At 46.4% G+C, this 25,785-nt stretch overlaps 1 protein-coding gene across 4 annotated transcripts in view; it reads right to left on the reverse strand.

Moving 5' to 3' along the window:
- Positions 1-25,785, reverse strand: part of palld (palladin, cytoskeletal associated protein) — a 490,195-nt gene that overhangs the window by 219,311 nt on the left and 245,099 nt on the right. For all 4 annotated transcript variants that reach the window (XM_073047881.1, XM_073047880.1, XM_073047882.1 and 1 more), the window contains 2 exons: positions 23,792-23,921; positions 14,837-14,899 (listed from right to left, as the gene is read on the reverse strand). In XM_073047881.1, the coding sequence (XP_072903982.1) occupies positions 14,837-14,899; positions 23,792-23,921 (193 nt within the window). The remainder of the gene's footprint in view (positions 1-14,836; positions 14,900-23,791; positions 23,922-25,785) is intronic.

Here is a 25,785-nt window from a genome sequence, read left to right on the forward strand (position 1 = left end):
TCAGTGCCTGTGTACCTCTGGTGGACAGGTTGGACCCAGAGTCAGCCAGAGAAAGAATGAGACCATGACCCTCAATGTAGAATCCCCTCCTTGTGTCCAGGCATATGGTTTTGACTTACCCAGCACCACTGGCAGATTAGCCTATCTGGGCAGCATCATTCAGCATGATGGTGGGACCAAGGATAAAATTCAGTGCAGACTCAGCAAAACTAGAAATGTCTTCAGATCATTAAGCAATATATGAGGATCAAACAAGTACAGGGTCCACACAAAGGTGAAGCCATACCAGAGCTATGTTCTGTCCACATTCTTGTATGGGTTAGAATGCTGGCACGTGACAGAGAGTGACCTTGCCAGGCTGCCACAACGAACCTCTGGAAGATCCTCTGTAACTTCTGGCTAAGAAAAATCTCCAACCATGCCCAGTTCCCTCAGTGTCATCAAGAGAACATGGCCACAATCATCACGAGGAAACGTTGAAGATAGATTGGGTACATGTTGACAGGAGAGACCAACTTCATCTTCAAGACAGCACTTCACTGGACCCCTGAAGGGTGGAATAAACATGGAAGATCAAAAATAATTTTGCGCTGTAGTGTAGAGGCAGAAATTAGGACTCTGAAACACACCTAGGGTACAATAGAGAAGATGGACAAGGACAGACAGAGATTGAGCACCTTCTCTGCTGCCCTAAAAGTAACAGGCAGTAGGTAAGTACGTAGGTAATGAGCAAAATCAGTGCAGATAATGGACTGTCTTCACCCAATTCTATTAATGACTGCATCCTCCAAATCTTCATTTTCATTGTAACATTCAAACTGATCGTTGATACCTTCAAATTCTCTGTAGTTTTGTTGAAGAAGTGAAATTGTTTCATTTTCAGTCCTGGTCGTTTCTGGCACTTAAGCGTGAATACTTAAAACCGCAGTGAGCAAAACAGTTCAGAACTGTCTTACTCTTATTTCTTGCCAACTGTCAGTGACAATAATCAGTGCTTTTTGAACTCAAACTCATGCAACTGATGCTAGTTAAAAATGGTTTGCTCTAAACACACTGTAGTGTCTAAAAGCCATGCAAATGCACATGACTGACGCTAGTTAGAACCCGTTTGCCAGCATTCTCCTGGCTCCAATTAAGTGTCCAACTAAAGGAATCATAGCTATTTTTTTGATTAGTTTTCTTATTTAGGGTTTTCCCAAATTAGTGGCCGCCCCGATTGACTGATGGCCTGATTAACTGGATGTGTGTGTGTGTGTGTGTGTGTGTGTGTGTGTGTGTGTGTGTGTGTGTGTGTGTGTGTGTGTGTGTGTGTGTGTGTGTGTGTGTGTGTGTGTGTGTGTGTGTGTGTGTGTATGTGTGTGTGTGAGAGTGAGTGTGTGTATATACACACACACTAGGGATGAGCAATAATAAGTGCTGGCTTAGCTGGCAACACCGATGTCTCATAAATGAATAAATTAAAAAACATACACATATATTTTTAACATTTTTTATTATGTATTGTAATTACTTCTGCTGCAAAACAACAGATTTCACAATATGTGCCAGTGATATTAAATTTGATTCTGATTTTCATTCTGTGTGCCACAGTGGCACAGCCAGTTCAGCTGCTGACCCACCAGAAACGTGGGTTTGATTCTGACGTTGGATCCTGTCTGTGTGGAGTTTGCACGTTCTCCCTGTTGCTATGTGAGAGTCCTGTGGGTGCTCCAGTTTCCAAAGATTTGCTGGGCCATGGGGTCGCTGGTGACTGTCCATCGTCAGTAGGTGGGTGGCAGAATCGAGAGGGAAGAAAGCACCTCATAGGAACCAGCCTCACCTCTAGAGACTACTTCTCACTGCCTCAGTAAAGCAGCCAGCATAATCACAAACCATGCCCACCCCAAATATTCCCTTTCCCCGACCTCTTTTTGGACAAAAGATATAAAAGCCTACAAGTATATTCTATTAGGCTGAAGGACAGCTTCTATCCCACTGTTATCAGACTTCTGAACAGACCTCTTGGACTCTTTGCTCCAGGAGCTACCTCGTTATGATCTTGCAATTTACTGAGAACCTGCACTGTACTTTCTGGTAGCTTTTACACTTTATTCTGCACTATTCTTGTTCTACCTCAATGCACTGTATATTAACTTGATCTGAATAAACAGTATGCAAGACAAGCTTTTCCCATGACCATGACTGTTCTTGGCAAATTTTGGTTTGCCATTGCCTTCTTCTGGGCAGTGTCTTTACAAGATGGGTGGCCCCAGCCATTATCAATACTTTTCAGAGATTGTCTGCCTGGTGTCAGTGGTCACGTAACCAGGACTTGTGATATCCACCAGCTGCTTACATGACCATCCACCATCTGCTCCCATGGCTTCACATGATCCAGATCAGGGGGGCTAAGCAGGTGCTACACCTTGGCCAAGGGTGCCCTGCAGGCTAGTGGATGGAAAGAGTGCCTTACACCTCCTTTGGCAGAGATGTAATACACCCCACCATCCGAGACATAACTTGGTAAATGCGACAATAATAAACCGATACCAATACCAAAGTACAGTGGTTCAGTGAGTAAATAATCCTTTGTACATCCAGATAGTAACACAAACAGGAGAAAATCTACAGATGCTGGAAATCTAAAACAACATACACAGGATGTTGGAGGAACTCAGTAGGCCAGGTAGCATCTATGGAAAAGAGTTATTTTGGGCTGAGACCCTTTACTGGGACTGGAAAGGAAAGGGAGATGACAGAATAAGAAGGTGGGGGGGGGGGAGGGGAGGAAGAAGTACAAGGTGGTAGGTGATAGGTGAAACCGGGAGAGGGGAGGGGGTGAGATAAAGAGCTAGGAAGTTGATTAGTGGAAGAAATAAAGGGCTGGAGAAGGGTGAATCTGATGGGAGAGGAGAGAAGGCTATGGATGAAAGAGAAGGAGCAGGAGCACCCAAGGGAAGTGATGGGAAAGCAAGGAGATAAAGGTGAGAGAGGGAAACAAGAATGGGGAACGGTGTAGGAATGGGTGTAGGTGGCCAACTGCCCAAAGTTTGGGAAATCAATGTTCATGCCATCAGGTTGGAGGCTACTGAGATGGAACATAAGGTGTTGCTATTCTAACCTGACTGTGGTCTTATTGTTGCCATAGAGGAGGCCATAGACTGACATGTCAGAGTGGGAATGGGAAGTGGAATTGAAATGGATGGCCACCGGGAGATCCCGCTTTCTGTGGTGGATGGAGCAAATGTGCTTTCAAACCATTCTCCTGATTTACGTCAGGTCTCACTGATATACAGGCGGTCACACTGGGAGCACCAGATACAGTAGTTGACCCCAACAGACTCACAGGTGAAGTGTCGCCTCACCTGGAAGGACTGTTTACTGTTTCCCATAGATGCTGCCTGGCCTGCTGAGTTCTTCTAGCATCTTGTCTGTGTTGCATCTAGATTGAATGCTTTCTATAGGGCATCAGTAAAAACTGGCAAGAACTGACAGGGATGTATTGAATTTCTTTGGGCTCCCCTCCTGGGGAAATAGAAGTGCTGGTGAGCTTTCTTGGTGATGACATCAATGTGGTTGGACCAGGTCAGGTTAACTTAACCATATAGTTATTGTGGTTAGATGGTTAGGGTAGTTAGTTGGTTAGTTAACCTTGTAATTGCTGTAGTTGGGTGTTATTTAAACCATAGTTATTGTAGTTAAATGTTTACTGTAGTTAGATGCTAGAGTATCACCGGACTAGCCTCCCCACCATTGAGTACATATATACAGAAAGGTGCTGGAAAAGGGCCAGTTACAGACAGACAAACAGACAGACAGACATACTTTATTGATCCTGAGGGAAATTGGGTTTCATTACAGCCGCACCAAGAATAGTGAAGAAATATAGCAATACAAAACCATGAATAATTAAATAAAAATAAGTTAATCATGCCAAGTGGAAAGAGGCCCAGGACCAGCCTATTGGCTCAGGGTGTCTGATACTCCGAGGGAGGAGTTGTAAAGTTTGATGGCCACAGGTAGGAATGACTTCCTATGATGCTCAGTGTTACATCTCGGTGGAATGAGTCTCTGGCTGAATGTACTCCTGTGCATAACCAGTACATTATGGAGTGGATGGGAGTCATTGTCCAAGATGGCTTGCAACTTGGACAGCATCCTCTTTTCTGACACCACCGTCAGAGAGTCCAGTTCCACCCCCACAACATCACTGGCCTTACGAATGAGTTTGTTGAATCTGTTGGAGTCTGCTACCCTCAGCCTGCTGCCCCAGCACACAACAGCAAACATGATAGCACTGGCCACCACAGACTCGTAGAACATCCTCAGCATCATCTGGCAGATGTTAAAGGACCTCAGTCTCCTCAAGAAATAGAGACGGCTCTGCCCCTTCTTGTAGACAGCCTCAGTGTTCTTTGACCAGTCCAGTTTATTGTCAATTCGTATCCCCAGGTATTTGTAATCCTACATCATGACGGATCCCACCCACCCTGCTCATGGACTGTTTGTCCCACTCCCATCATGGAGGAGGCTACGTAGCATCCACTCCAGGACCACCAGACTCAAAAACAGTTACTTTCCCCAAGTATTAAGGCTGATCAACACCTCCACCCACTAACCCACCCCCATACCCCCAGCCACCACTACTTTATCATTTCCTGTCAGTCACCTTATGTACAGACACCCTCCTACACCTGCCGGCACTTTATAGGCATTCAATCAATCTATGTATATAAGCTAATAGATGTATTTATATTTATTGTGATTTTTTAAATTACTATTGTGTTTTTTATCTTATTGTGCTTTTTTTGTGCTGCATCAGACCCAGAGTAACAATTATTTCATTCTTTTTCACACTTGCGTACTGGAAATGGCATTAAACAACTTTAAATTCTAATTCAACCCTGTAATTATTGTAGTCAGATGTGTTTTGTAGTTAGAAACTTACTTAACCACTGTAAGGGTCTAACTGCAATAACTACACGTTAAACAGCATCTATCTGCAATAACTATAGATTAAATAGTATTTGATGACAGGTTAGAGTGGGTCCTTTGCCGATTCACAGAGTGAATGAATAACCAAGGGAAGCAGAAAGGAAAGTGAACACATCTGCAACAGTGAAAGGTACTGTATATGGGCACCATGCCAAGGCAGGAACTAACACCCTACCTTGGAATCCAAGCTGAAAACAATGGAGGGATTGTTCCGGAACTGCCAGGGAAATTCTGCGGAAGTAACACATGGTTTTTGTGTGTCTGCATTCTCCAGTCTAAATCCTCCTCAGCTTTGTGAACTGCCTACCTCATAACTTCAACTGTCGTCCCACACTGGCCGGTGACATGTTAGATCAGCAGTGATCGGAGAGGCTCTCTGGATTCCCTCAGGGGCTGGAAATAAAAGACTATCTTCCCGTTTTTGGAAATGGATCTAGGATCTGAAATATTAACTAAGCCCTGAACTATATTCAGCATCATCCTGTTCTTATACCCCCATCTTCCTAAACAAGGTCAGGCGCAACAGTGTCTCCCTAGACTGCACACTGAAGCGACTCTCCATTCTCTTCCTATCAATTTGTGAGTTTGCTCTCTCTCTCTCTTTCTGCTGTCAATCATCTCTTTATCTTTCTCATTGACTTTCCCATTCTCTTTTTCTCATTCCCTACTTTCTCCTCTTCCGCACTCTATATGGGCGGCACAGTAGCATGGTGCTTAGCACAATGCTTTACAGTACCAGCGACTGGGGTTCACTTCCCACCGCTGCTTGTAGGAAGCTTGTACGTTCTTCCCGCGACCGCGTCAGTTTTCTCCAGATGCTCTGGTTTCCTCCCACAGTATAAAGACAAACTGGTTAGTAGGATAATTGCTCATTGTAAATTGTCCTGTGATTAGGCTAACATTAAAACAGGGGAAAGCTGGGCAGTGTGGCTCAAAGGAAGGGCCTTTTCCGCACTGTATCCTAATAAATAAATAAATCTCCTTTATTGATCCCTATCGCTATTACTGTCTCTTTTATTATACTTCAGTGTGAGTTTGAGGTTTGAGGAGGAATGTCACCAAAGACTCTAACAAATTTCTACAGATGTACCATTCTTGTTGGTTGCATCACATCCTGGTATGCTTCCAATGCTTAACATCGAAAGTGGCTACAGAGAGTCATAGACACAGCCAACTCCATCACAGGCACAATCCACCCCACATTGAGGACAACTTCTAAAGACAGTGTCTCAAGAAGGAGGCATCCATCATAAAGGATCCTAAAGTCCATGTAGGCAATATCCACTGCCTTGTCTTCATCGACTTTCGTGGTAACTTCCTCAAAAAATTCTATAAGATTGATTAGTCATGATGTACCACACACAAAGCCCTGTAGACTATCAGTCCCTGTTTATCCAAATACTTATAAATCCGGCCCTTAGGATATCTTCCAATAAAATACCCACTACTGATGTCAGGCTCACTGGCCTATAATTTCCTGGTGTGGCGACTCACTTTCTGCACAGGCGAACCGGCTCACAAATAGCCAGCGCGCGGGAAGAGACTTTGGTAATGCACCTCTAACATCTTTTCCGCCCGGAGAGGGCGGGCGCTAGGGATTGAAATACCAGTGCCGCGAAGTTTGAATAAACTAGTCTCGAAACGACTTACCGACTGCGTGTCGTTATTTCAGCGCTGTGTGTAGCACATCGCTATATTGGTGACCCCGATGGTCCAAATGGGATTTGGACCAAAGATGACCGACTCTTCATCTGTTCACGCAGTTTCGCTACAACTGCCGACTTTCTTGATGCTGCGACCACGCGTATGGTTTAGCCAAGCAGAAGCTCAGTTCCAGATTTGGCAGATATCCTCTGATTCCACGCGTTACTACCACGTGGTGAGTGCCCTTGACCAGGAGACGGCTGCCCAGGTTGCGGATTTCACACAGTCGCCCCCGGAAGAAGGCAAATATGAAGCATTCAAAGTGCTGCTCATTGGGACCTTTGGCCTCTCACGGCGTGAGCGAGGTGCCCGCCTGCTTCACCTGGACGGTTTGGGAGACAGACTGCCGTCAGCATTGATGAACGAGATGCTGTCCCTGGCTGACGGACACAAGCCCTGCCTCATGTTCGAGCAAGCGTTCCTGGAGCAACTGCCCGAGGACATACATCTGCTGCTGGCCGACGCAGATTTCAGCGATCCCCGGAAGGTGGCGGCCTGGGCAGACGTGCTGTGGAAAGCCAAGAGGGAGAGCGTGGCATCCGTCGGTCAGATTACCAGGCCACGCGCCCAACAGCAGACCAGACCAGGCCCGGCAGGGGAGCGCACACAACACAGAGGCAGGAGTGAGGAGGACAGTGAACAGTGGTGTTTCTACCACCAGCAGTAGGGCACAAAAGCCCACCGTTGTCGCCCGCCTTGCCAGGGCCAGGGCCAGCTGCCGCTAATGACTATGGCGGCTGGCCACCAGGACAGCCTCTTGTACGTCTGGGACAAACAGTCAGGACACCGGAGCGGAGATCAGCGTCTTGCCCCTGACGGGGTACGACACCCGCAAAAGGAAGCCAGGACCCACCCTGAGGGCTGCAAACGGCAGCACGATACGGACCTATGGCACCCGCACAGTACAGCTGCAGTTTGGCGCCAGCTGGTTCACATGGGACTTCACACTGGCCGCGGTGGCCCAACCACTCCTGGGGGCGGACTTCTTGCGAGCTCACAGCCTGCTGGTCGACTTGCAAGGGAAAAGGCTGGTACATGCCGAGACTTTCCAGACGTTCTCCCTGGGTGAAGCCAAGTTGCCAGCCCCACACCTGGACTCCATCACGCTGTCGGACAACGAATTCACCAGAATCCTGGCGGGTTTCCCATCGATTCTGGCACCGCAGTTCACGGCAGCCATGCCCAGACACGGGGTACAGCACCACATTCCGATCCAGGGACCACCCCTCCATGCCCGTGCACGAAGGCTTCCCCCAGAAAAGCTCCGCCTGGCGAAGGAGGAATTCAAGCGGATGGAGGAATTGGGGATCGTACGGAGGTCCGACAGCCCATGGGCCTCCCCCCTGCACATGGTGCCCAAAGCAACAAGGGGCTGGAGACCATGCGGCGACTACCGCAGGCTGAACGAGGCTACGACACCGGACCGCTACCCTGTGCCGCACATTCAGGATTTTGCAGCAAACCTGCACGGCGCACAGATCTTCTCCAAGGTGGAACTTGTCCGGGGATACCACCAAATCCCGATGCATCCGGACGACGTCCCCAAAACGGCACTCATCACCCCTTTCGGCCTTTTCGAGTTCCTCCGTATGCCGTTTGGCCTAAAGAATGCCGCACAGATGTTTCAGTGGTTAATGGATGTGGTGGGACACGACCTGGACTTTGCTTTCATCTATTTGGACAACATCCTCATAGCCAGCAGCAGTCGTCAGGAGCATCTGTCCCACCTCCGTCAACTCTACGCCCGATTGAGTGAATACGGCCTGACAATCAACCCGGCCAAATGCCAGTTTGGGCTCGACACCGTTGACTTCCTGGGCCACAGGATTACTAAAGACGGGGCAACCCCTCTGCCTGCTAAGGTAGATGCGGTCCGCCATTTCCCCCGACCCAACACAATCAAAGGCCTTCAGGAATTCGTGGGTATGGTAAATTTCTACCACCGTTTCCTCCCTTCAGCTGCCCGAATCATGCTCGCCCTGATGTTGGGTAAGGACAAGGACATTACCTGGGACGAGGAGTCCGCCGCCGCTTTCATTCAAACGAAGGATGCCTTGGCAAACGCCGCGATGCTAGTGCACCCCAGAACGGACGTCCCTATCGCCCTCACAGTGGACGCATCTAACACGGCAGTCGGTGGGGTGCTGGAACAACTTATCGAGGGTCACTGGCAACCCCTGGCGTTTTTCAGCAAACACCTGCGACCACCCAAGCTCAAATACAGTGCTTTCGACCAGGAACTGTTGGCGCTATACCTGGCAATCCGGCATTTCAGGTACTTCTTAGAAGGCAGGCTGTTCACCGCGTTCACGGACCACAAACCATTAACCTTCGCGTTCATGAAGGTGTCCGATCCATGGTCGGCTCGCCAGCAGCGACATCTGTCCTACATCTCGGAGTACACGACGGACATCCAGCATATCTCGGGAAAGGACAACGTTGTGGCGGACGCACTCTCCAGACCAGCTGTCCAGGCCCTGTCCCTGGGGGTGGACTATGCAGCACTGGCGGAGGCGCAGCAGGCAGACGACGAGATGCCCAGCTACAGGACCACAGTCTTGGGTTTGCAGCTGCAGGACTTTCTCGTAGGCCCAGGTGAGAGGACCCTCCTGTGTGACGTGGCTACTGGCCAACCTCGCCCCATTGTCCTGGCAGCCTGGAGGCGGCAGGTTTTCGACTCCATACACGGTTTGGCGCACCCATCTATCAGGACAACCGTCCGGCTGGTCTCCAGCAAGTTCGCGTGGCACGGACTTCGCAAGCAGGTCAGTGAATGGGCCAGAACGTGCACGCAGTGCCAAACAGCCAAGGTACAGCGGCACACCAAAGCCCTGCCACAGCAGTTCGAACCCACCCACCAGAGGTTCGACCACATTCACGTGGATATCGGGGGCCCCCTACCAGTGTCCCAAGGAGCGCGGTACCTCCTAACGGTGGTAGACCGGTTCACGAGGTGGCCAGAGGCAGTCCCGCTCACTGACACATCTGCCGATTCCTGTGCCCGAGCACTGATCGCAACCTGGGTAGCACGCTTCGGGGTACCGGCCCACATTACCTCCGACAGAGGCACCCAGTTCACCTCCAGCCTGTGGTCGGCTGTGGCCAGCCTGTTGGGAACGCAGCTACACCACACTACTGCCTACCACCCACAGTCGAACAGACTGGTGGAACGCTTCCACCGTCACTTGAAGTCGGCTCTCATGGCCCGCCTGAGAGGACCTAACTGGGTGGACGAGCTTCCCTGGGTCCTGCTTGGAATTCATACAGCGCCCAAAGAGGATCTGCACGCCTCGTCGGCCAAGTTGGTGTACGGCGCGCCCCTGGCCGTCTCGGGAGAGTTCATCCCAGCCCCAAGGGGGCAAGAGGAAGAACCCGCAGCAGTCCTAGACAGGCTACGTGAAAAGCTCGGCAACCTGGCCCCTGTACCAGCTTCACAGCACAGACTGACTCCAACCCATGTACCCAAAGAACTGTAAAACTGTAAGTTTGTGTTTGTACGAAGGGGCGGACACCGGGCGCCGCTACAGCGGCCGTACGAGGGGCCGTTCAGGGCGATCAACAACAACGGGTCCACGTATGTTCTGGACTTTGGGGGGAAAGAGGAGGTCTTCACCATGGACCGACTCAAACCAGCCCACGTGGACTTGGCGCAGCCAGTCGCGGTTCAGGCACCGCGGCGCAGAGGCAGACCTCCCAAACAGAGTCCGACCCAGACTGAGGACATTGGGGGGGGGGGTGTATCGCCGGTTCTGGGGGGGGGGTTATGTGGCGACCCACTTTCTGCGCAGGCGAACCGGCTCACAAATAGCCAGCGCATGGGAAGAAACTTTGGTAATGCACCTCTGATGTCTTTTCCGCCCGGACAGGGCAGGCGCTAGGGATTGAAATACCAGCGCCGCGAAGTTTGAATAAACTAGTCTCGAAACGACTTACTGACTGCGTGTTGTTATTTCAGCGCTGTGTGTAGCACATCGCTACATTGGTTTATTTTTTGAGCCTTTCTTAAACATGGAGCAATATTAACTATCCTGCATTACTCCAGCACCTCACAGATAGCAGAGAGATTATGGGAAAAATATGTTGTTAAGCTCACATGCAAAGTCAAGATCGAAAGGTTGAACATGCAAGGAATAATGTTCTGAGTTGTGTATATTTCAATTCAAGGAGTATTATAGGAAAGACAGATGAGTTTCAGCCACGAATCATGCCTGTGGCTAAGGATGTTTTAAATATCTCTGCTATCTTGTCAGGCCCTAGGCATTTATCCATCCTTATTAGCCTTAAGACAGACAGCACCTTCTCCTCTGCAATCTGTATACAGTCCATGATCTATCTCACTGCTGCTCTGCCTAACCTCTGTAGACTCTGTGTTCATCCCTGAGTAAATACAGATGCAAGAATATCCATTTCAGATCTCTTTTGGCTCTAACCAAAGATTACCACTATGATTTTTTACAGGACCACTTTTATCCCTTGCAATCCTTTTGCTCTTAACATATCTGTAGAAGCCCTTAGGATTCTCCTTCTCCTTATCTAATTGAGTAACCTCATGCTTTCTTTTTGCCTTCCTGATTTCCTTAAGCGTTGTCTTGCATTTCTTATACTTTGCAAGTATCTCATTAGTTCCTTCCTGTCTAACCCTGCTATATACCTCCTTCTTTTTCTTAACAAGGGCACAATATTTCTCAAAAACCTAGGTTCCATAAATCTGTTGTCCTTGCCTTTTATTCTTACAGGAACATACAAACTCTGTACTCTCAAAATGTCACTTTTGTAGGCCTCCCACTTACCTAGTACTCCTTTGCCAGAAAACAACCTATCCTAATCCACATTTGCCAGATCTTCTGATACCATCAAAATTAGCCTTTCTCCAATTTATAATCTCAACCCAAGGACCAGCCCTATCCTTCTCCATAATTACCTTGAAACTAAAGGAATTGTGATCAGTAGATGCAAGGTGTTCTTCAACACAAACCTCTGTCATATGCCCTCTCACATTCCCTAATAGGAGATCCAGTTTGGCACCCTCTCGAGTTAAAGCATCTTTGTAATGATTAAGAAAACATTCTTGAACACATTTGGCAAACTCTTTCCCATCCAGCCTTTTTGCAGTATGAGAGTCCCAGTCAATACGTGGAAAGTTAAAATCACCTACTATCACAACCCTGAGAAAATCTGCCAATGCTGGAAATCCAAACATCATAAGTGGAATGCTGGAGGAACTCAGCAGACCAGGCAGCATCTATGGAAAAGAGTGAATGGTCGAGGTTTTGGGCCCAGACCCTTTATTAGGACTGAATCAATAACCTGATGAAGGGTCTCAGCTTGAAACATTGACTGTTTCTTGCAGCAGTCTGCAATCTGCCTATAATTTGCTCCTCTAAATCTCACAGATTGTTAGGTGGTCTGTAATATAATCCCATTAACATGGTCACATCTTTCTTATTCCTCAATTCTCCCCAAAAAGCCTCACAAGATGAGCTCTCCAGCCTGTCGTGTCTCTGCACTGCCATATCTTCTCTGACTAGTAACACAATCCCTCCTGCTCTATCAAGTCTAAAACAATGAAACCCCAGAATATTGAGCTGCTCATCCTGCTCCTCCTGCAACCAAGTCTCACTAATGCCTATAATGTCATATGTGGGTGATTGATAAGTCTGTGGCCTAAGATAGAAGGAGTCAATTTTAGAAAACCTAGCACATTTAGTTTTCAACATAGTCCCCTCCTACATTTACACACTTAGTCCAGTGGTCATGAAGCATACGGATCCCTTCTTTGCAGAAGTCGGCATCTTGGACCTCCAGAAAGTGGTCCACAACAGGGGTGATTGATAAGTTCGTGGCCTAAGGTAGAAGGACTTGAGTTATACAGCTCTCTTTACATGCATGTGCAGTTCAACTCTTTGAGTGATTATGCAGAAAGTTTGAAGTTAATAACTTTTATGGTATTTCTGTTTCAGATAATTGAAAGTTGCAAGTAAGCACTGTCTGAAAAAATGGACATCAGCCTTCGTGCAGTCATCTGCTACCTCAGGCTCAAATCTTATCACCCAATAAGGTCCATGAGGACATGGTAGCAACACTAGGGGGAAGGGGGTGAAAAATAAATGTGCTAGGTTTTCTAAAATTGACTCCTTCTACCTTAGACCACAAACTTATCAATCACCCCTTGTAATTCTACCTGCTGATTCATGGCTGAAACTCATCTGTCTTTCCTATACTACTCCTTGAATTGAAATATACACAACTCAGAACATTATTCCTTGCATGTTCAACCTTTCGATCTTGACTTTGCATGTGAGCTTAACAACATATTTTTCCCATAATCTCTCTGCTATCTGTTCTGGTGCTCTGGTTCCCATTCTCCTGCAACTCTAGTTTAAACCCCACCCACACCCCCATGCAGTATTTGCAAACCTTTCCACAAGGATTTTAGTTCCCCTCCAGTTCAGGTGCAAACTGTACCATCTGAACAGGTCCATCTTCCCTGGAAGGGAACCTAGTTACCCAAAAATATGAAGCCCTCCCTTCTATGCCAATTCCTTCGCCACGTGTTAAACTGTATGACCTTCCTATTTCTTGTCTCACAAGCATGTGTCACAGGTAGCAATCCTGAAATCACAACCCTAGGGTCCTGTCCTTTAAATTAGCATCTAACTCCTTAAGCTCGCCTTTCAGGACCTATCACCCTTCCTCCACGGGAGGAAGGAAGGAAGAAAGATTAAATGAAAAAAATCTAACTACAGCCTCTGCCTCTTCTCGCCAAAGCCTCTATGAACCAAATCCTGAATTCCTCACTCTAACACTGGTCCATTCACACAATGGCTGCTCCATCTAAACCTAACTTCTTTTTATTCTTGCCAAGTGATTGATTCTGCACAATCCAATGTCTCCAAGGGAACTATGGCACGCAGAATAAAAAAAAAATGTTTATGATTTTATGATAATTTTTGTCTTACTGCTGTTACAAGTCAACAAATTAACGATAATAAACTTGATTCCATATTGACCTTTCAGTCTTGCTCATCCACTATCACAAGAGATGCCCCAAGCTCAGTCTCAATGGATGAAGAACAGTCATTGGCTAACAGCTGTAGTAAAGAACGTCATTGGTTGATTCTCCCCACCTCCCCAACTCTGATGATGCTGGTGAACCAATCCCCAATCCACTTAGGCTACGTCCACACTAGACCAGATAATTTTGAAAACGCCGGTTTTGCATAAAAATGATAGGCATCCACACCAAGCGTTTTTGAAAATATCTCTGTCCACATCGAAACGGAGATTTCGGCGAATCTCCTCCTACTGGGCATGCGCAGGACACATCTACCGAAAACAAGCGACATGTTTGGTGTCGAATCTCGCTGTGAAAGACGGTGCGTGTTTGTTCAGTTACAGACTAGAAAAACTTAAACAACGGACAGCTGTTGGCTCTCGCACAGGAGGACTTAACACTAAAAAAAACAAATACTGCAGCGTATGGAGGCAACCGACAGGGAGTTCATGGACAGTATGACCAGCTGACGACGAACACTGAAAAACTGACTAACTCTGTTGCATCAATAAAGCCCCTTGTTAAATGTGTAAAACATGTCTGCATCAGTGTTATCTTGTATTTCCATACAATGTTACATTAGGCTGTTACACATCTATTGTCAGAGAAGTACTTGTATAAATAGGTAAACCACCTTCATATGAGCAAGGACAAAAAACGGCAAAGTGAGTATACTTATTTATTCAGTAAGTTATGGGTCAAAATATTTGGTGAGTACATTTCTAACTCTTCTGGCTTCAGTCTCGTTGACGTCTGTTCTGAAATTGTTAGGTTGCGTTCAAGAAAACAATGAAATAGCGCGCTGCCACCAGCATCTGTTCCGGCAAGTCATGACAGCGTTTTCAGATTTCTCAGGATACCCCATCCACACTGCTCCGGCCAATCTGACATTTTCAAAAATACACACTTTGGAGAGCGTTTCTGAAAATCTCCGTTTTCGGGGGACGAAAACGCCATTTTAGTGTGGACGGAGGGTCAAAACGAAGAGAAAAAGCTTCGGTTACGGATTTATCCGGTGTAGTGTGGACGTAGCCTCTGAGTGACTTGCCCTTGATTTTGGTCAAGCTGTTCTTTACAAGTGGAAACTGATTCTAAAAGACTGACCTTCGTAAAGACAGGAGAGGAAATTCCATCCTGGACTGGTACGCAAGGTGTAGGACTCTGGATCTTAAAAGAGAAAAGAAAAGGAAAAGTTAAGACCGATTGTTATTGCCCAAGCCAAATTCAGCTGTTTTTTTTAAAAAAAGGTAGGATTTAATGTATGTTCCCCCATAACCACGTGGGTTTCCTCTGGGCGCTACAGTTTCCTCCAACAGTCATTGTAAGTTATCTCGTGATTAGGCTGGGATTTAACTGGGGGATCGCCGGGTGGCACAGCTCGAAGGGCAGGAAGGACCCTATTCTGTGCAGTATCGCAATAAGCAAATAAGATAAACCTGTCACATTGACAGACAATGTTGTGACATACTTTGGAGGTACTGTCAAGACATAATGTGATATCATGTGAGTAAGGAGAGATGCCGCCTCATAGATTCAATGACCTGGGCTTGATCCTGTGTGCAGTTTGCAAGTTCAAGATTATTTATCACGTGCAGATACAAACATAGGGTGAAAAGTATCATTTGCGTTAACAACCAACAACCTCCTGTTTCCCAAAGATGTGAAGGTTGGAGGGTTAGTTGGCTGATGTAAGCTGCCCCTAATGTGTGGGTGAGTGATAAGCCCTTAGGGGGAGAAAAACTTAGTCTGGACTTTTCATCTAGATCTGAAATGTTGACTCTCCACTTCCCTCCACAGATGCTTCCTAAACCGTTGAGTTCCTCTGGCATTTTGCCTTTTTTGCTCCAGATTCCAGCATCTTCAGTCTCTGGTGTATCCAGGGTAGACACTGAGTGATCATAATTCCAGTCTCTGGTGTACTCAGGGTAGACACTGTGATCATAATTCCAGTCTCTGGTGTACCCAGGGTAGACACTGTGATCATAAATCCAATCTCCGGTGTACCCAGGGTAGACACTGTGATCATAATTCCAGTCTCCGGTGTACCCAGGGTAGACACTGTGATCATAATTCCAGTCTCTGGTGTACCCAGGGTAGACACTGTGATCATAATTCCAGACTCTGGTGTACCCAGGGTAGACACTGTGATCATAATTCCAGTCTCTGGTAGATACTGAGATGTTCCACTAGAGGGAGAGTCTTGGACGAGGAGACAAGGTTAGGGGTTGGTTGTTTAAAACCAAAGTGTAAGGGAACTCTTCCCATAGAACAACAAATTTCACATTATATAAGATGGTGATAATAAACCTGGTTTAGGTTTAGAGGAAGTGAATCTCTGTGGCACAGTAACGTAGCGGTCAGCACAATGCTTTACAGCGACAGTGATTACCAATCAAGGTTTAATTCCCACTGCTGTCTGTAAGGTGCTCATTATGTCCTCCCCGTGACCAAGTGGGTTTCCTCCAGGTGCTCCGATTTCCTTCTGCATTTCAAAAGCGTTAGGGTTGGGGTTAGAAAGTTGTGGCACCGGAAGCGTGGCAACACTTGTGCGCTGCCCTTAGCACAATCCTCGGTCTGTGTTAGTTGTTGCTGCATTTCACTCTATCTTTCCTGATGAAGGGTTTTGGCCTGAAATGTCCACAGATTCTGCCTGGAGTGCATTATGTTCCTCCAGTATTTTGCGTGTGCTTCATTGTATGTTTTGATGTTTCGAAGTACAGTGAGAAATAAAGCTATTCTCTAATCCCTTATCTCCTAAAGGGTGGTGGATACTAGATCACTGGAGAGCAGGGAGATAAATCTGTGAAGGATCATGTTATCAACGCCTGGGTGGGTGGGGGGGCGTGTGGGATCTGAAACAGAAGAGGTGAGGTCAGGGTCAAATCAGCTCTGATCACATAGAATGGCAGGGCAGGCTTGGGCAGCCAAATAGCCTACTCCTGCTGCTCTCTTCTTCTGTTTTTATGTCTTCAGAGCCAATGGAAGATCTCCCTGAAGTTGGGCCTCTTCACGTTAAGTCATGCCAGGTTTAATGAGGAACTCATATTGAGAAACAGCTGCAACTATTGGAAGGTCAGTGTTGTGTATTTAATATTTCAATAATATTGTTGGATTAAGCATTCTGTTATTCCACTCCATGCCTTGTGGCACATCAGACGGCATCCTTGTCATATTTTTTTGCATTTTGTCTATATTTCATGAGGCTGATTTGCCTGCTCAACACTCAACCCAGAATGGATGGAAAGTGTGCAAGGGGCCAACCCAATTCAAACACAGGGCCATTCACCACGCCTCAAAGTCTGGTTCTGATGCCACTTCACCACCAGCCAGATTAAGCATTCTTTGTTTAAATCATTATTTATGGGTTCTATGTCATAGTATATGTAAGATTCAAAATTAAGATGTGCGTTTCTGAAAGAGGTCTGGGTTAAGGTCAAAGGACAAAGGTGATTTAATTATGTCCGGGGACAAATGTGATTTAATTATGTCTGGGTTAAAGTCTGTAAACAAATGTGATTTAATTATGAATGCAGAAGCCCTGACAAGATTAACTGTTTGTGGAATCATTGAAGTCCTGAGATATGGACTATTGTTTTATAGAAACGTGTAAAAAAACAACTCCAAATATGGAATGGAGTCAGGGAGGGGGGTGGTAAGGAAGAAGGATAAAACCTGCTGCCCTGTAAGGTTCAGGGTTCCCTTCTCTGAAGGGGCCCAGCTCTGCAGAACTGTTAATAAACTTTGTTTCCTTGAATTTGTCTTAAAGCCATTATTCGGGAGCGTGGCTCGTTTCTGACAACTTGGGGGCTCGTCCGGGATCCACACTCCAGCCGTGAGGGGGGCAAGGAAGGATATCAGAGAAGGTGCACCCTGCCGAGTTCGGCAGTCCCTGATTCCTTGCTCATCGCCCCGCGCGGCTTGAGCGAGTGATATCCGGCGGACTCAAGGAAACAAAGAGGGGTTGTCGAGGCAGTTGAGACAGTGAGCGATCGAGTAATTTCTGTGCACAGGACCCAGGTAAGAAATTGAATTCCTGTAGAGACGTAGTACACAAGAATCGTGGAACTGCGGGGTTCCTGCAGGTGATTTCTTCTGTAGAGACGTAGTACACGAGAATTGTGGAACTGCGGGGTTCCTGCAGGTGATTTCTCCTGTAGAGATGTAGTACACGAGAATTGTGGAACTGCGGGGTTCCTGCAGGTGATTCTTCCTGTAGAGACGTAGTACACGAGAATTGTGGAACTGCGGGGTGCCTGCAGGTGAATTCCTGGGCGATCGCGGGAATACAGGTTCCGGAATTGGACAGGAGTGACCGAGCTAGGTGGGTCACATTCAAATTAAATTCCTGCAGAGACGTAGTGCACGAGAATTGTGGAATTACAGGGTGCCTGCGGGTGGATTGGAACCGAGCAAGTCCTCGAGATGGGGAATAAGGGGTCTAAGAGAGAAAAGGGTAAAGGAAATCCAGGCGCCAATGATGAAAAATACCCCGGGGTACCCCCTGATAGTCCGTTGGGACGGATGTTAGAAAATTGGGATTATGGGAGGCGAAAAGGGAAGTCAAAGAAAAAATGATACAGTACTGTGAATTCTGGTCCCGCCAGCCGATCCAAGGGTCGGCTGTGTGATGGCCTAAGTTCGGGTCTAGCGAGGTTTGGGTACAACAAGCCCTTAATCTGTACGTGAATTCAAAACCTAACGTTAAACCCGAAGAAAGTGATTATGCCCTATGCTGGTTACCAACAACAAATAGTTATAAATTGAAAACGATAAATGAAGGGGGACAGAAAAAGAATACATGGGAGGTGCTCGACCACCTGCCGCCCCCATATGTGCCCCCTACCGCTCCGCAAATCGAAGACCCTGAGACGGAGGTTGGCCAACAGCTGATTCGTGTTGAATTTGTATCGAAAACATGGCCAGATAAAAAAAACTGGAAAAACTAGAAGATTGGAATACTAAACCCTTAAGTGAACTACTTAGGGAGGCACAGAAAATGTTTGTAAGAAGGGATGCAGAAGACGGCAAGGATAATGGTCCAGACAGTGCGACAAGTAACCGCAGATAGTAGAGAGAGAGACGGGGACCATGGTTGGATCGAGGTAGTAGCCAGGAGCAAGGAGGAGGGCTAAGGAAGGCTTTAAGATGTTTTCACTGCAACGAAGAGGGACACTTCAGGCGCGAGTGCCCCAGATACCGACGGGAAGTGCGCTCGTATGCCATGATGGAAGATGAAGACTAGGGAGGTCGGGGGTTCCACCCCTTGGGGATGAATTATCGGCAGGAACCCCTAGTAAATTTAAAAGTAGGTCCCCAAGGGTCAGATACAAACTTTATGGTAGATTCGGGTGCCGAAAGATCTAGCGTAATCCAGATACCTCCCGGCGCCCGAACTGGAACATAGGTAATGGGAGTATCCGGTATTGGAGGCAAAATAATACAAGTACCTGTTACAGAAAACGTGAAAATTGAACATGAGGATAGGGTAACGGGACAGGACCTACTTTTGTTACCCTCTGCGAGATTCAACCTGTTCGGGCGGGATCTGCAAGTCAGGCTAGGCATCGGGACTGTGCCCAGGAACGGGAAGATAATGGTACAGCTGTTTGCCCTCAGGGAAGAAGACGATAGGAAAATAAGCCCGGGGGTATGGTACCAGGAAGGGAACCGGGGGGGTTTGAACGTCCCCCCTTGCAAATCTCACTATTACCTAACAGTTCGCCAGTACGGAGAAAACAGTACCCTATTTCAATGGAAGGAAGAAAAGGGCTGCAGCCGGTGATTGAGGGATTGATACCTGACGGACTACTGGAGGAATGTATGTCACCATATAATACCCCAATACTCCCGGTGCGAAAGCCAGATGGGACTTATCGGATGGTACAAGACCTGCGGGGCCTAAATGCAGTAGTCCAAACCCGATACCCGGTAGTGCCCAACCCTTACACACTGATGAGTAAGATCTCCCCTGACCATGAATGGTTCAGTGTAATAGATCTAAAAGATGCCTTCTGGAGTTGCCCGCTAGAAGAGAGCAGTCGTGACATGTTTGCGTTCGAATGGGAAAATCCTATGACAGGGCGGAAAAGACAACTCCAGTAGACGGTCCTGCCACAGGGGTTCACCGAATCACCTAACCTATTTGGGCAGGTCTTGGAGCAAGTACTAGCGGAATTCCAATGTGCTCCAGAGAGCCAACTGCTACAGTATGTGGACGATCTATTACTATCCGGGCCAACACAGGAAGGGGTGCAGGAAGACACCATCAGACTACTGAACTTCCTGGGGAAGCAGGGGCTACGGGTCTCAAAGAAAAAGTTACAATTTGTAGAAAAGGAAGTAAGGTATCTGGGACACCGGGTCAGTAAAGGACAGCGATGCATTACCCCAGAAAGGATAGCTGGAATAACGGGAATGTCACTACCACGTACCAAGAAGGAGATACGCACCAGTTAATTTGCGATGCACTTGATATCGAATGGAAGTACCATACCCCGTGGCATCCCCAGAGTTCGGGAAGACTAGAACGAATGAACAGCACCCTGAAGGCACAGCTAACCAAGTTGATGTTGGAAACCAAGCTACCATGGACCAAGTGTTTGCCGATCGCTCTCCTGAGAATACGTACAGCGCCCCGCAAGGATATAGGAATATCACCTTATGAGATGCTCTTTGGACTGCCATATTGGAATAAAATAGAGGGGTATCCCACACTACAGGGGGGTGATTTATTTGTAAAGAACAATTTACTGGCCTTGTCCCGTTCCTTTGCAGAACTGCGGAAAAAGGGTCTCTTGGCCCAGACTCCGCCGCTCGACTTTGCTTTACATCAGATCGTGCCTGGAGATTGGGTTCTGGTAAGGACCTGGAAGCCGGAGAAGTTACAGCCACAGTGGGAAGGCCCTTTCCAGGTCCTGCTAACAACAGAGGCGGCTGTACGGACAAAAGAAAAAGGGTGGACACACGCATCCAGGGTAAAAGGACCGGTGAAGCCCGAAAGCCGCACTGAGTGGACCTGTGTTCCCGGTGAAGAACCGTTGGTGGTGAAGCTAAAAAGGCAGCAAAAATAAACTCTATGTGGACTGTAACATTATTGACTGTAATATATTTGATTCTATATGTCGGGGAAATTGAAGAGAAATGTGACAAGTGCAGAACCGTGGTACGAGTGGGGCAGAGGGTGTTCCCAGGATCCTTCGTATCCCACTCGCATGTAAATGACCGTTGTTATGATAAAAGCAGAAGGGTGTTGGGAAAATGGTAAGCTGTACTATCAGGTCTATAATAAAGGCGGTTGGTGGCGAACAGTACTCTGGATGGTGGGAGGTGGATTAATGAGTTTGATGCTTTTACCCTGCCTCATTCCCTGTGTACAAGCACTAATAAGACGAAGTGTGTCACAACTTCAGGCAATAGCAATACCTCAGCACGGCATTGGCATTGGAGCTGTTGGCAAAACAGCAGAGTCAGATGCGAACAGCAATATACCAGAACAGGCTGGCTGTGGATTACCTATTGGCCTCTGAAGGCGGGGTATGTGGGAAGTTCAATCTTACAAACGGTTGCCTTAAGATAGACGACAGTGGAAAGGCCGTGTTAAAAATATCCGACAAAAATTCGGAAACTGGCCCACGTGCCAGTACAAACCTGGAGATCCCTGGGGAACATGAGTTGGCTAGACGGGCTACTGGGAGGTAGTTGGTGGCACACCGCTCTCCTAGTAGCAGGCGGGGGTCTAATGATTCTCTTACTTTTGCCGTGTTTGATTCCTTGTATACGAACACTGATTAGGCGCAGTATATTCCAGCTCCAGGCAGTAGCGATACCCCAACATGGGAAAAACGAGCTAAAACTTATGCTATTAAAGAAGAAAGTTGGCCCCCCTGGGAGTGAGAGAAATGCTAGCTGAAACGCACATCTTAAAAAGAAAAAGGGTGGTATTGTAAGATTCAAAATTAAGATGTGCGTTTCTGAAAGAGGTCTGGGTTAAGGTCAAAGGACAAAGGTGATTTAATTATGTCCGGGGACAAATGTGATTTAATTATGTCTGGGTTAAAGTCTGTAAACAAATGTGATTTAATTATGAATGCAGAAGCCCTGACAAGATTAACTGTTTGTGGAATCATTGAAGTCCTGAGATATGGACTATTGTTTTATAGAAACGTGTAAAAAAACAACTCCAAATATGGAATGGAGTCAGGGAGGGGGGTGGTAAGGAAGAAGGATAAAACCTGCTGCCCTGTAAGGTTCAGGGTTCCCTTCTCTGAAGGGGCCCAGCTCTGCAGAACTGTTAATAAACTTTGTTTCCTTGAATTTGTCTTAAAGCCATTATTCGGGAGCGTGGCTCGTTTCTGACAGTATATGAATGACATACATGTGCACCTCACTTAAAGTAAAAATGAAGTTAGACTTGCATTGCTGGCTGCCTTCTTTTCTTTCAATTAGATTTATGTTCTGGAATTATAAAATATAACAGCCAGTACCCACAGGACACTGATTGAGAAGAACCTCACGGCGAGGGTGGGTGAAGATGTTTGATGGTGCGAGGTGTAATCTATATTGCATTGCCTGAAGGAAGACTGGAAGCAGGTTCAACAGGAACTTCCAGAAAAGAAATGAGCATCTGAACTGACTGCTATGTTAATGTTTAATGAGATGGGTGTTACCTGATTTCTGAATGTTGCATTGGAGATTCTGTCTACACAACAGGGTATGAGAGATCCCTCCCTTAACCAGTAAGTTAAAGGATTCAAATTGAACCAAGGATATTTGGCATACCAGGACAAGACAAGAATGTAAATGAAGGATACAAGGCACACACTATTGGACGATGAAGGATACAAGGCACACACTATTGGACAAAGAAGGATACAAGGCACAAACTATTGGACGATGAAGGATACAAAGAACATGCTATTGGACAATGAAAGATACAAGGCACACACTATTGGACGATGAAGGATACAAGGCACACACTATTGGACAAAGAAGGATACAAGGCACAAACTATTGGACGATGAAGGATACAAAGAACATGCTATTGGACAATGAAAGATACAAGGCACACACTATTGGACGATGAAGGATACAAGGCACACACTATTGGACGATGAAGGATACAAGGCACAAACTATTGGATGATGAAGGATACAAGGCACATGCTATTGGACAATGGAAGATACAAGGCACACACTATTGGACGATGAAGGATACAAGGGACATGCTATTGGACAATGAAGGATACAAGGCACAAACTACTGGACAATGAAGGATACAAGACACATGCTATTGGACAATGAAGGATACAAGGCACATACTATTGGACAATGAAAGATACAAGGCACAAACTATTGGACGATGAAGGATATAAGGCATACACCATTGGACAATTACTTTACTAACTGAGGTTTCATTAGCCAATTAATTTCTAGTTTTAATTGGATATTAACACCTGGAATATGTATTATGATTGGTATTTAAGTATACAAAGAAGGAATTCAAAAGGCCATAAGTCCATAAAATCATGAGACATAGCAGCAGAATTAGGCCATTCAGCTCATTGATTCTTTTCCACCATTCCATCGTGGCTGATTTATTATTCCTCTCAACCCCAACCCCCTTGTCTTCTCCCTGTAACCTTTGAATCTCTTAAAAATCAATAACCTATCAACCTCCACTTTTTTGGCATCCACAGCCAGCTGTGGCAATGAATTGTGAATTGTAAATCTGTGAATTGCTCAGATTCATCACCCTCTAGCTAAAGAAATTTCTCCACACTCCCAATCTAAAGGAATATCCTTCTATTCTGAGGCTGCGTCCTCTGGTCTTAGACCTCCCCACTCTATCTATACGTTTCTAAGAGTGCATAAAGTTTCTGTTAGATCAATATCTGCATCTAACTAGTCAATGTCTGTATTAAAAAATAACATTTATTTGTTCAAACCTTAGAATAATTTAGTGACAGTGGTCAAACAGTTCTCCTTGTGCACAAGTAAGTGAAGTGTAATTGAGGAATGAGTGCAAGTTGTCAGTCACGTTAATCCACGGTGACAAACGTACCTGGGGCGCCGGGATAGATATAGACTGAACCAGAGTGGAGCGGACCTGCTGTACTTCAGGGGAACCCGCTGCCTTCTTGGAGTGGGGTGATCCTATCGTCAGGGACACCGAGGTCGTCTTCTTCTGTGCCCTTGTAACAGGGAAGGGAAAGGAAAGCGAAAATGCACACAAATTACAGACAACTGGGGACAACTAAACAATTATGGGCACCAAAGTAGCATAGCAGATAACACAATACTATTACTGCTCGGGGCATTGGAGGTCAGAGTTCAATTCTGGAGCTATCTATAGGAAGTTGGTAGGTCCATCCTGCGAGCATGTGGATTTCCTCTGGGTGCCCCAGTTGCCTCTCACAGCTCAAAATTACCTACTGGTTAGTATGTTAATTGGTGATTGTAAATTGATTAGTATTAAATAGGTGGGTTGCTGGGCGGAGCGTCTTGTTGAGCCACAGGGGCCTGTTCCGTGCTGTATCTCTAAATAATTTTAAAAATTACAACTGCATTGACAGGTGGAGCATGCCAAACCACACCTGGCAATTTCGTTGTCACTGGGTCTGAATCCTGGAGCTTCCTGCCTAAACTACTGTGGGCACCTCTTCATCAGCAGTGGTTGAAGAAAGTGACTCACCAATACCTCCTCAAGGGAAGTTACGGATGGGAAAGAACTGCTGGCCATTCTGATACAGCCCAAAGGCTGAAAATGGTGTTGTAATGTGGACAAATCTGGGATCCCAATAATATAATTGGATACACGAGTTTGAATCACTGTAATGGCAAAGCCTTGTTCCTGAACGCTGATACACAAAACACAGGGGCAGGATTGGTGTTGATTGGAGTAACCCTCCTTCACAGTGGAATAGAATTCCTCTTCCAACAACAAATGTTTTGCTGGAAGAACTCAGTGGGTCGAGCAGCATCATGAATGCTTCGGGATTTGACAATCCCTTTCCTCCCCAAAGAAGCTGCTTGACCTGCTGAGTTCCACCAGTAGACTGCGTCTTGCTCTAGATTCTAGCATCTGCAGTCTCTTGTGTCTCCACTATTCCTCCTGTACTCCCCTCCTCTCTGACAGATCTTCTGAAAACAAACCTACAGGAACTTAGCAGGTTGAACAGCATCTGTGGGGATGAGAAATTGTTGGCCTGCAGCAGAATCTCAGCCTGGTACGTTGACATTTCTACTGTGTCCACATTTGCTGTTTGACCTGCTGAGTTCCTTCAGCAGTTTGTTTTTCTACTGGCACTGCTGTGTGTTGTTTGGCATTGAATCTGGGAAATTGGATTTGGGAACAAAATCATTTGCAATTGCTTTCCAGACATAGAAAACTTTTGGCTTACACATTGTAGCATTTGTGTCCACTGTACAGTTGCACTGGGCATCTCCTGCTGTGGTTGACACCAACTACCCTTGCATGTCATGGGATGATATTACCCGTCAACCATCAGGCTAACTTCACTCACCTCCACAATCTTTGGATTCACTTTCAAGGGCTTTACAACTCTTGTTCTCAATATTCTTATACTTCTTATTTATCTGTTATTACTACTTGTATGTAGGGATAGTATCAAGTCCAAAGAAGAAACATATAAATTAGCAAAAAAAAGCGGCACACCTGAGGACTGGGAGAAATTCAGAGACCAGCAGAGGAGGACAAAGGGCTTAATAAGGAAAGGGAAAAAAGATTATGAGAGAAAGCTGGCAGGGAACATAGAAACTGACTGTAAAAGCTTTTATAGATACGTGAAAAGAAAAAGATTGGTCAAGACAAATGTAGGTCCTTTACAGTCAGAAACAGGTGAATTGATCATAGGGAACAAAGACATGGCAGACCAATTGAATAACTACTTTGGTTCTGTCTTCTGTTACGCCCGTGGCCCCCTCCTTTTTGAGGATTGCAGGATCGCTATTGATTCGAGTCAGGAGACCCAGGAAATGAGAGAAAGACATGCAGAATCCACAAAGAGTTTGGAATGTGTCCTGGCCTTCGAAAGG

Source organism: Hemitrygon akajei, chromosome 6 (genome assembly GCF_048418815.1).
Source record: "Hemitrygon akajei chromosome 6, sHemAka1.3, whole genome shotgun sequence".
In the NCBI taxonomy this organism is placed as follows: Eukaryota; Metazoa; Chordata; class Chondrichthyes; order Myliobatiformes; family Dasyatidae; genus Hemitrygon; species Hemitrygon akajei.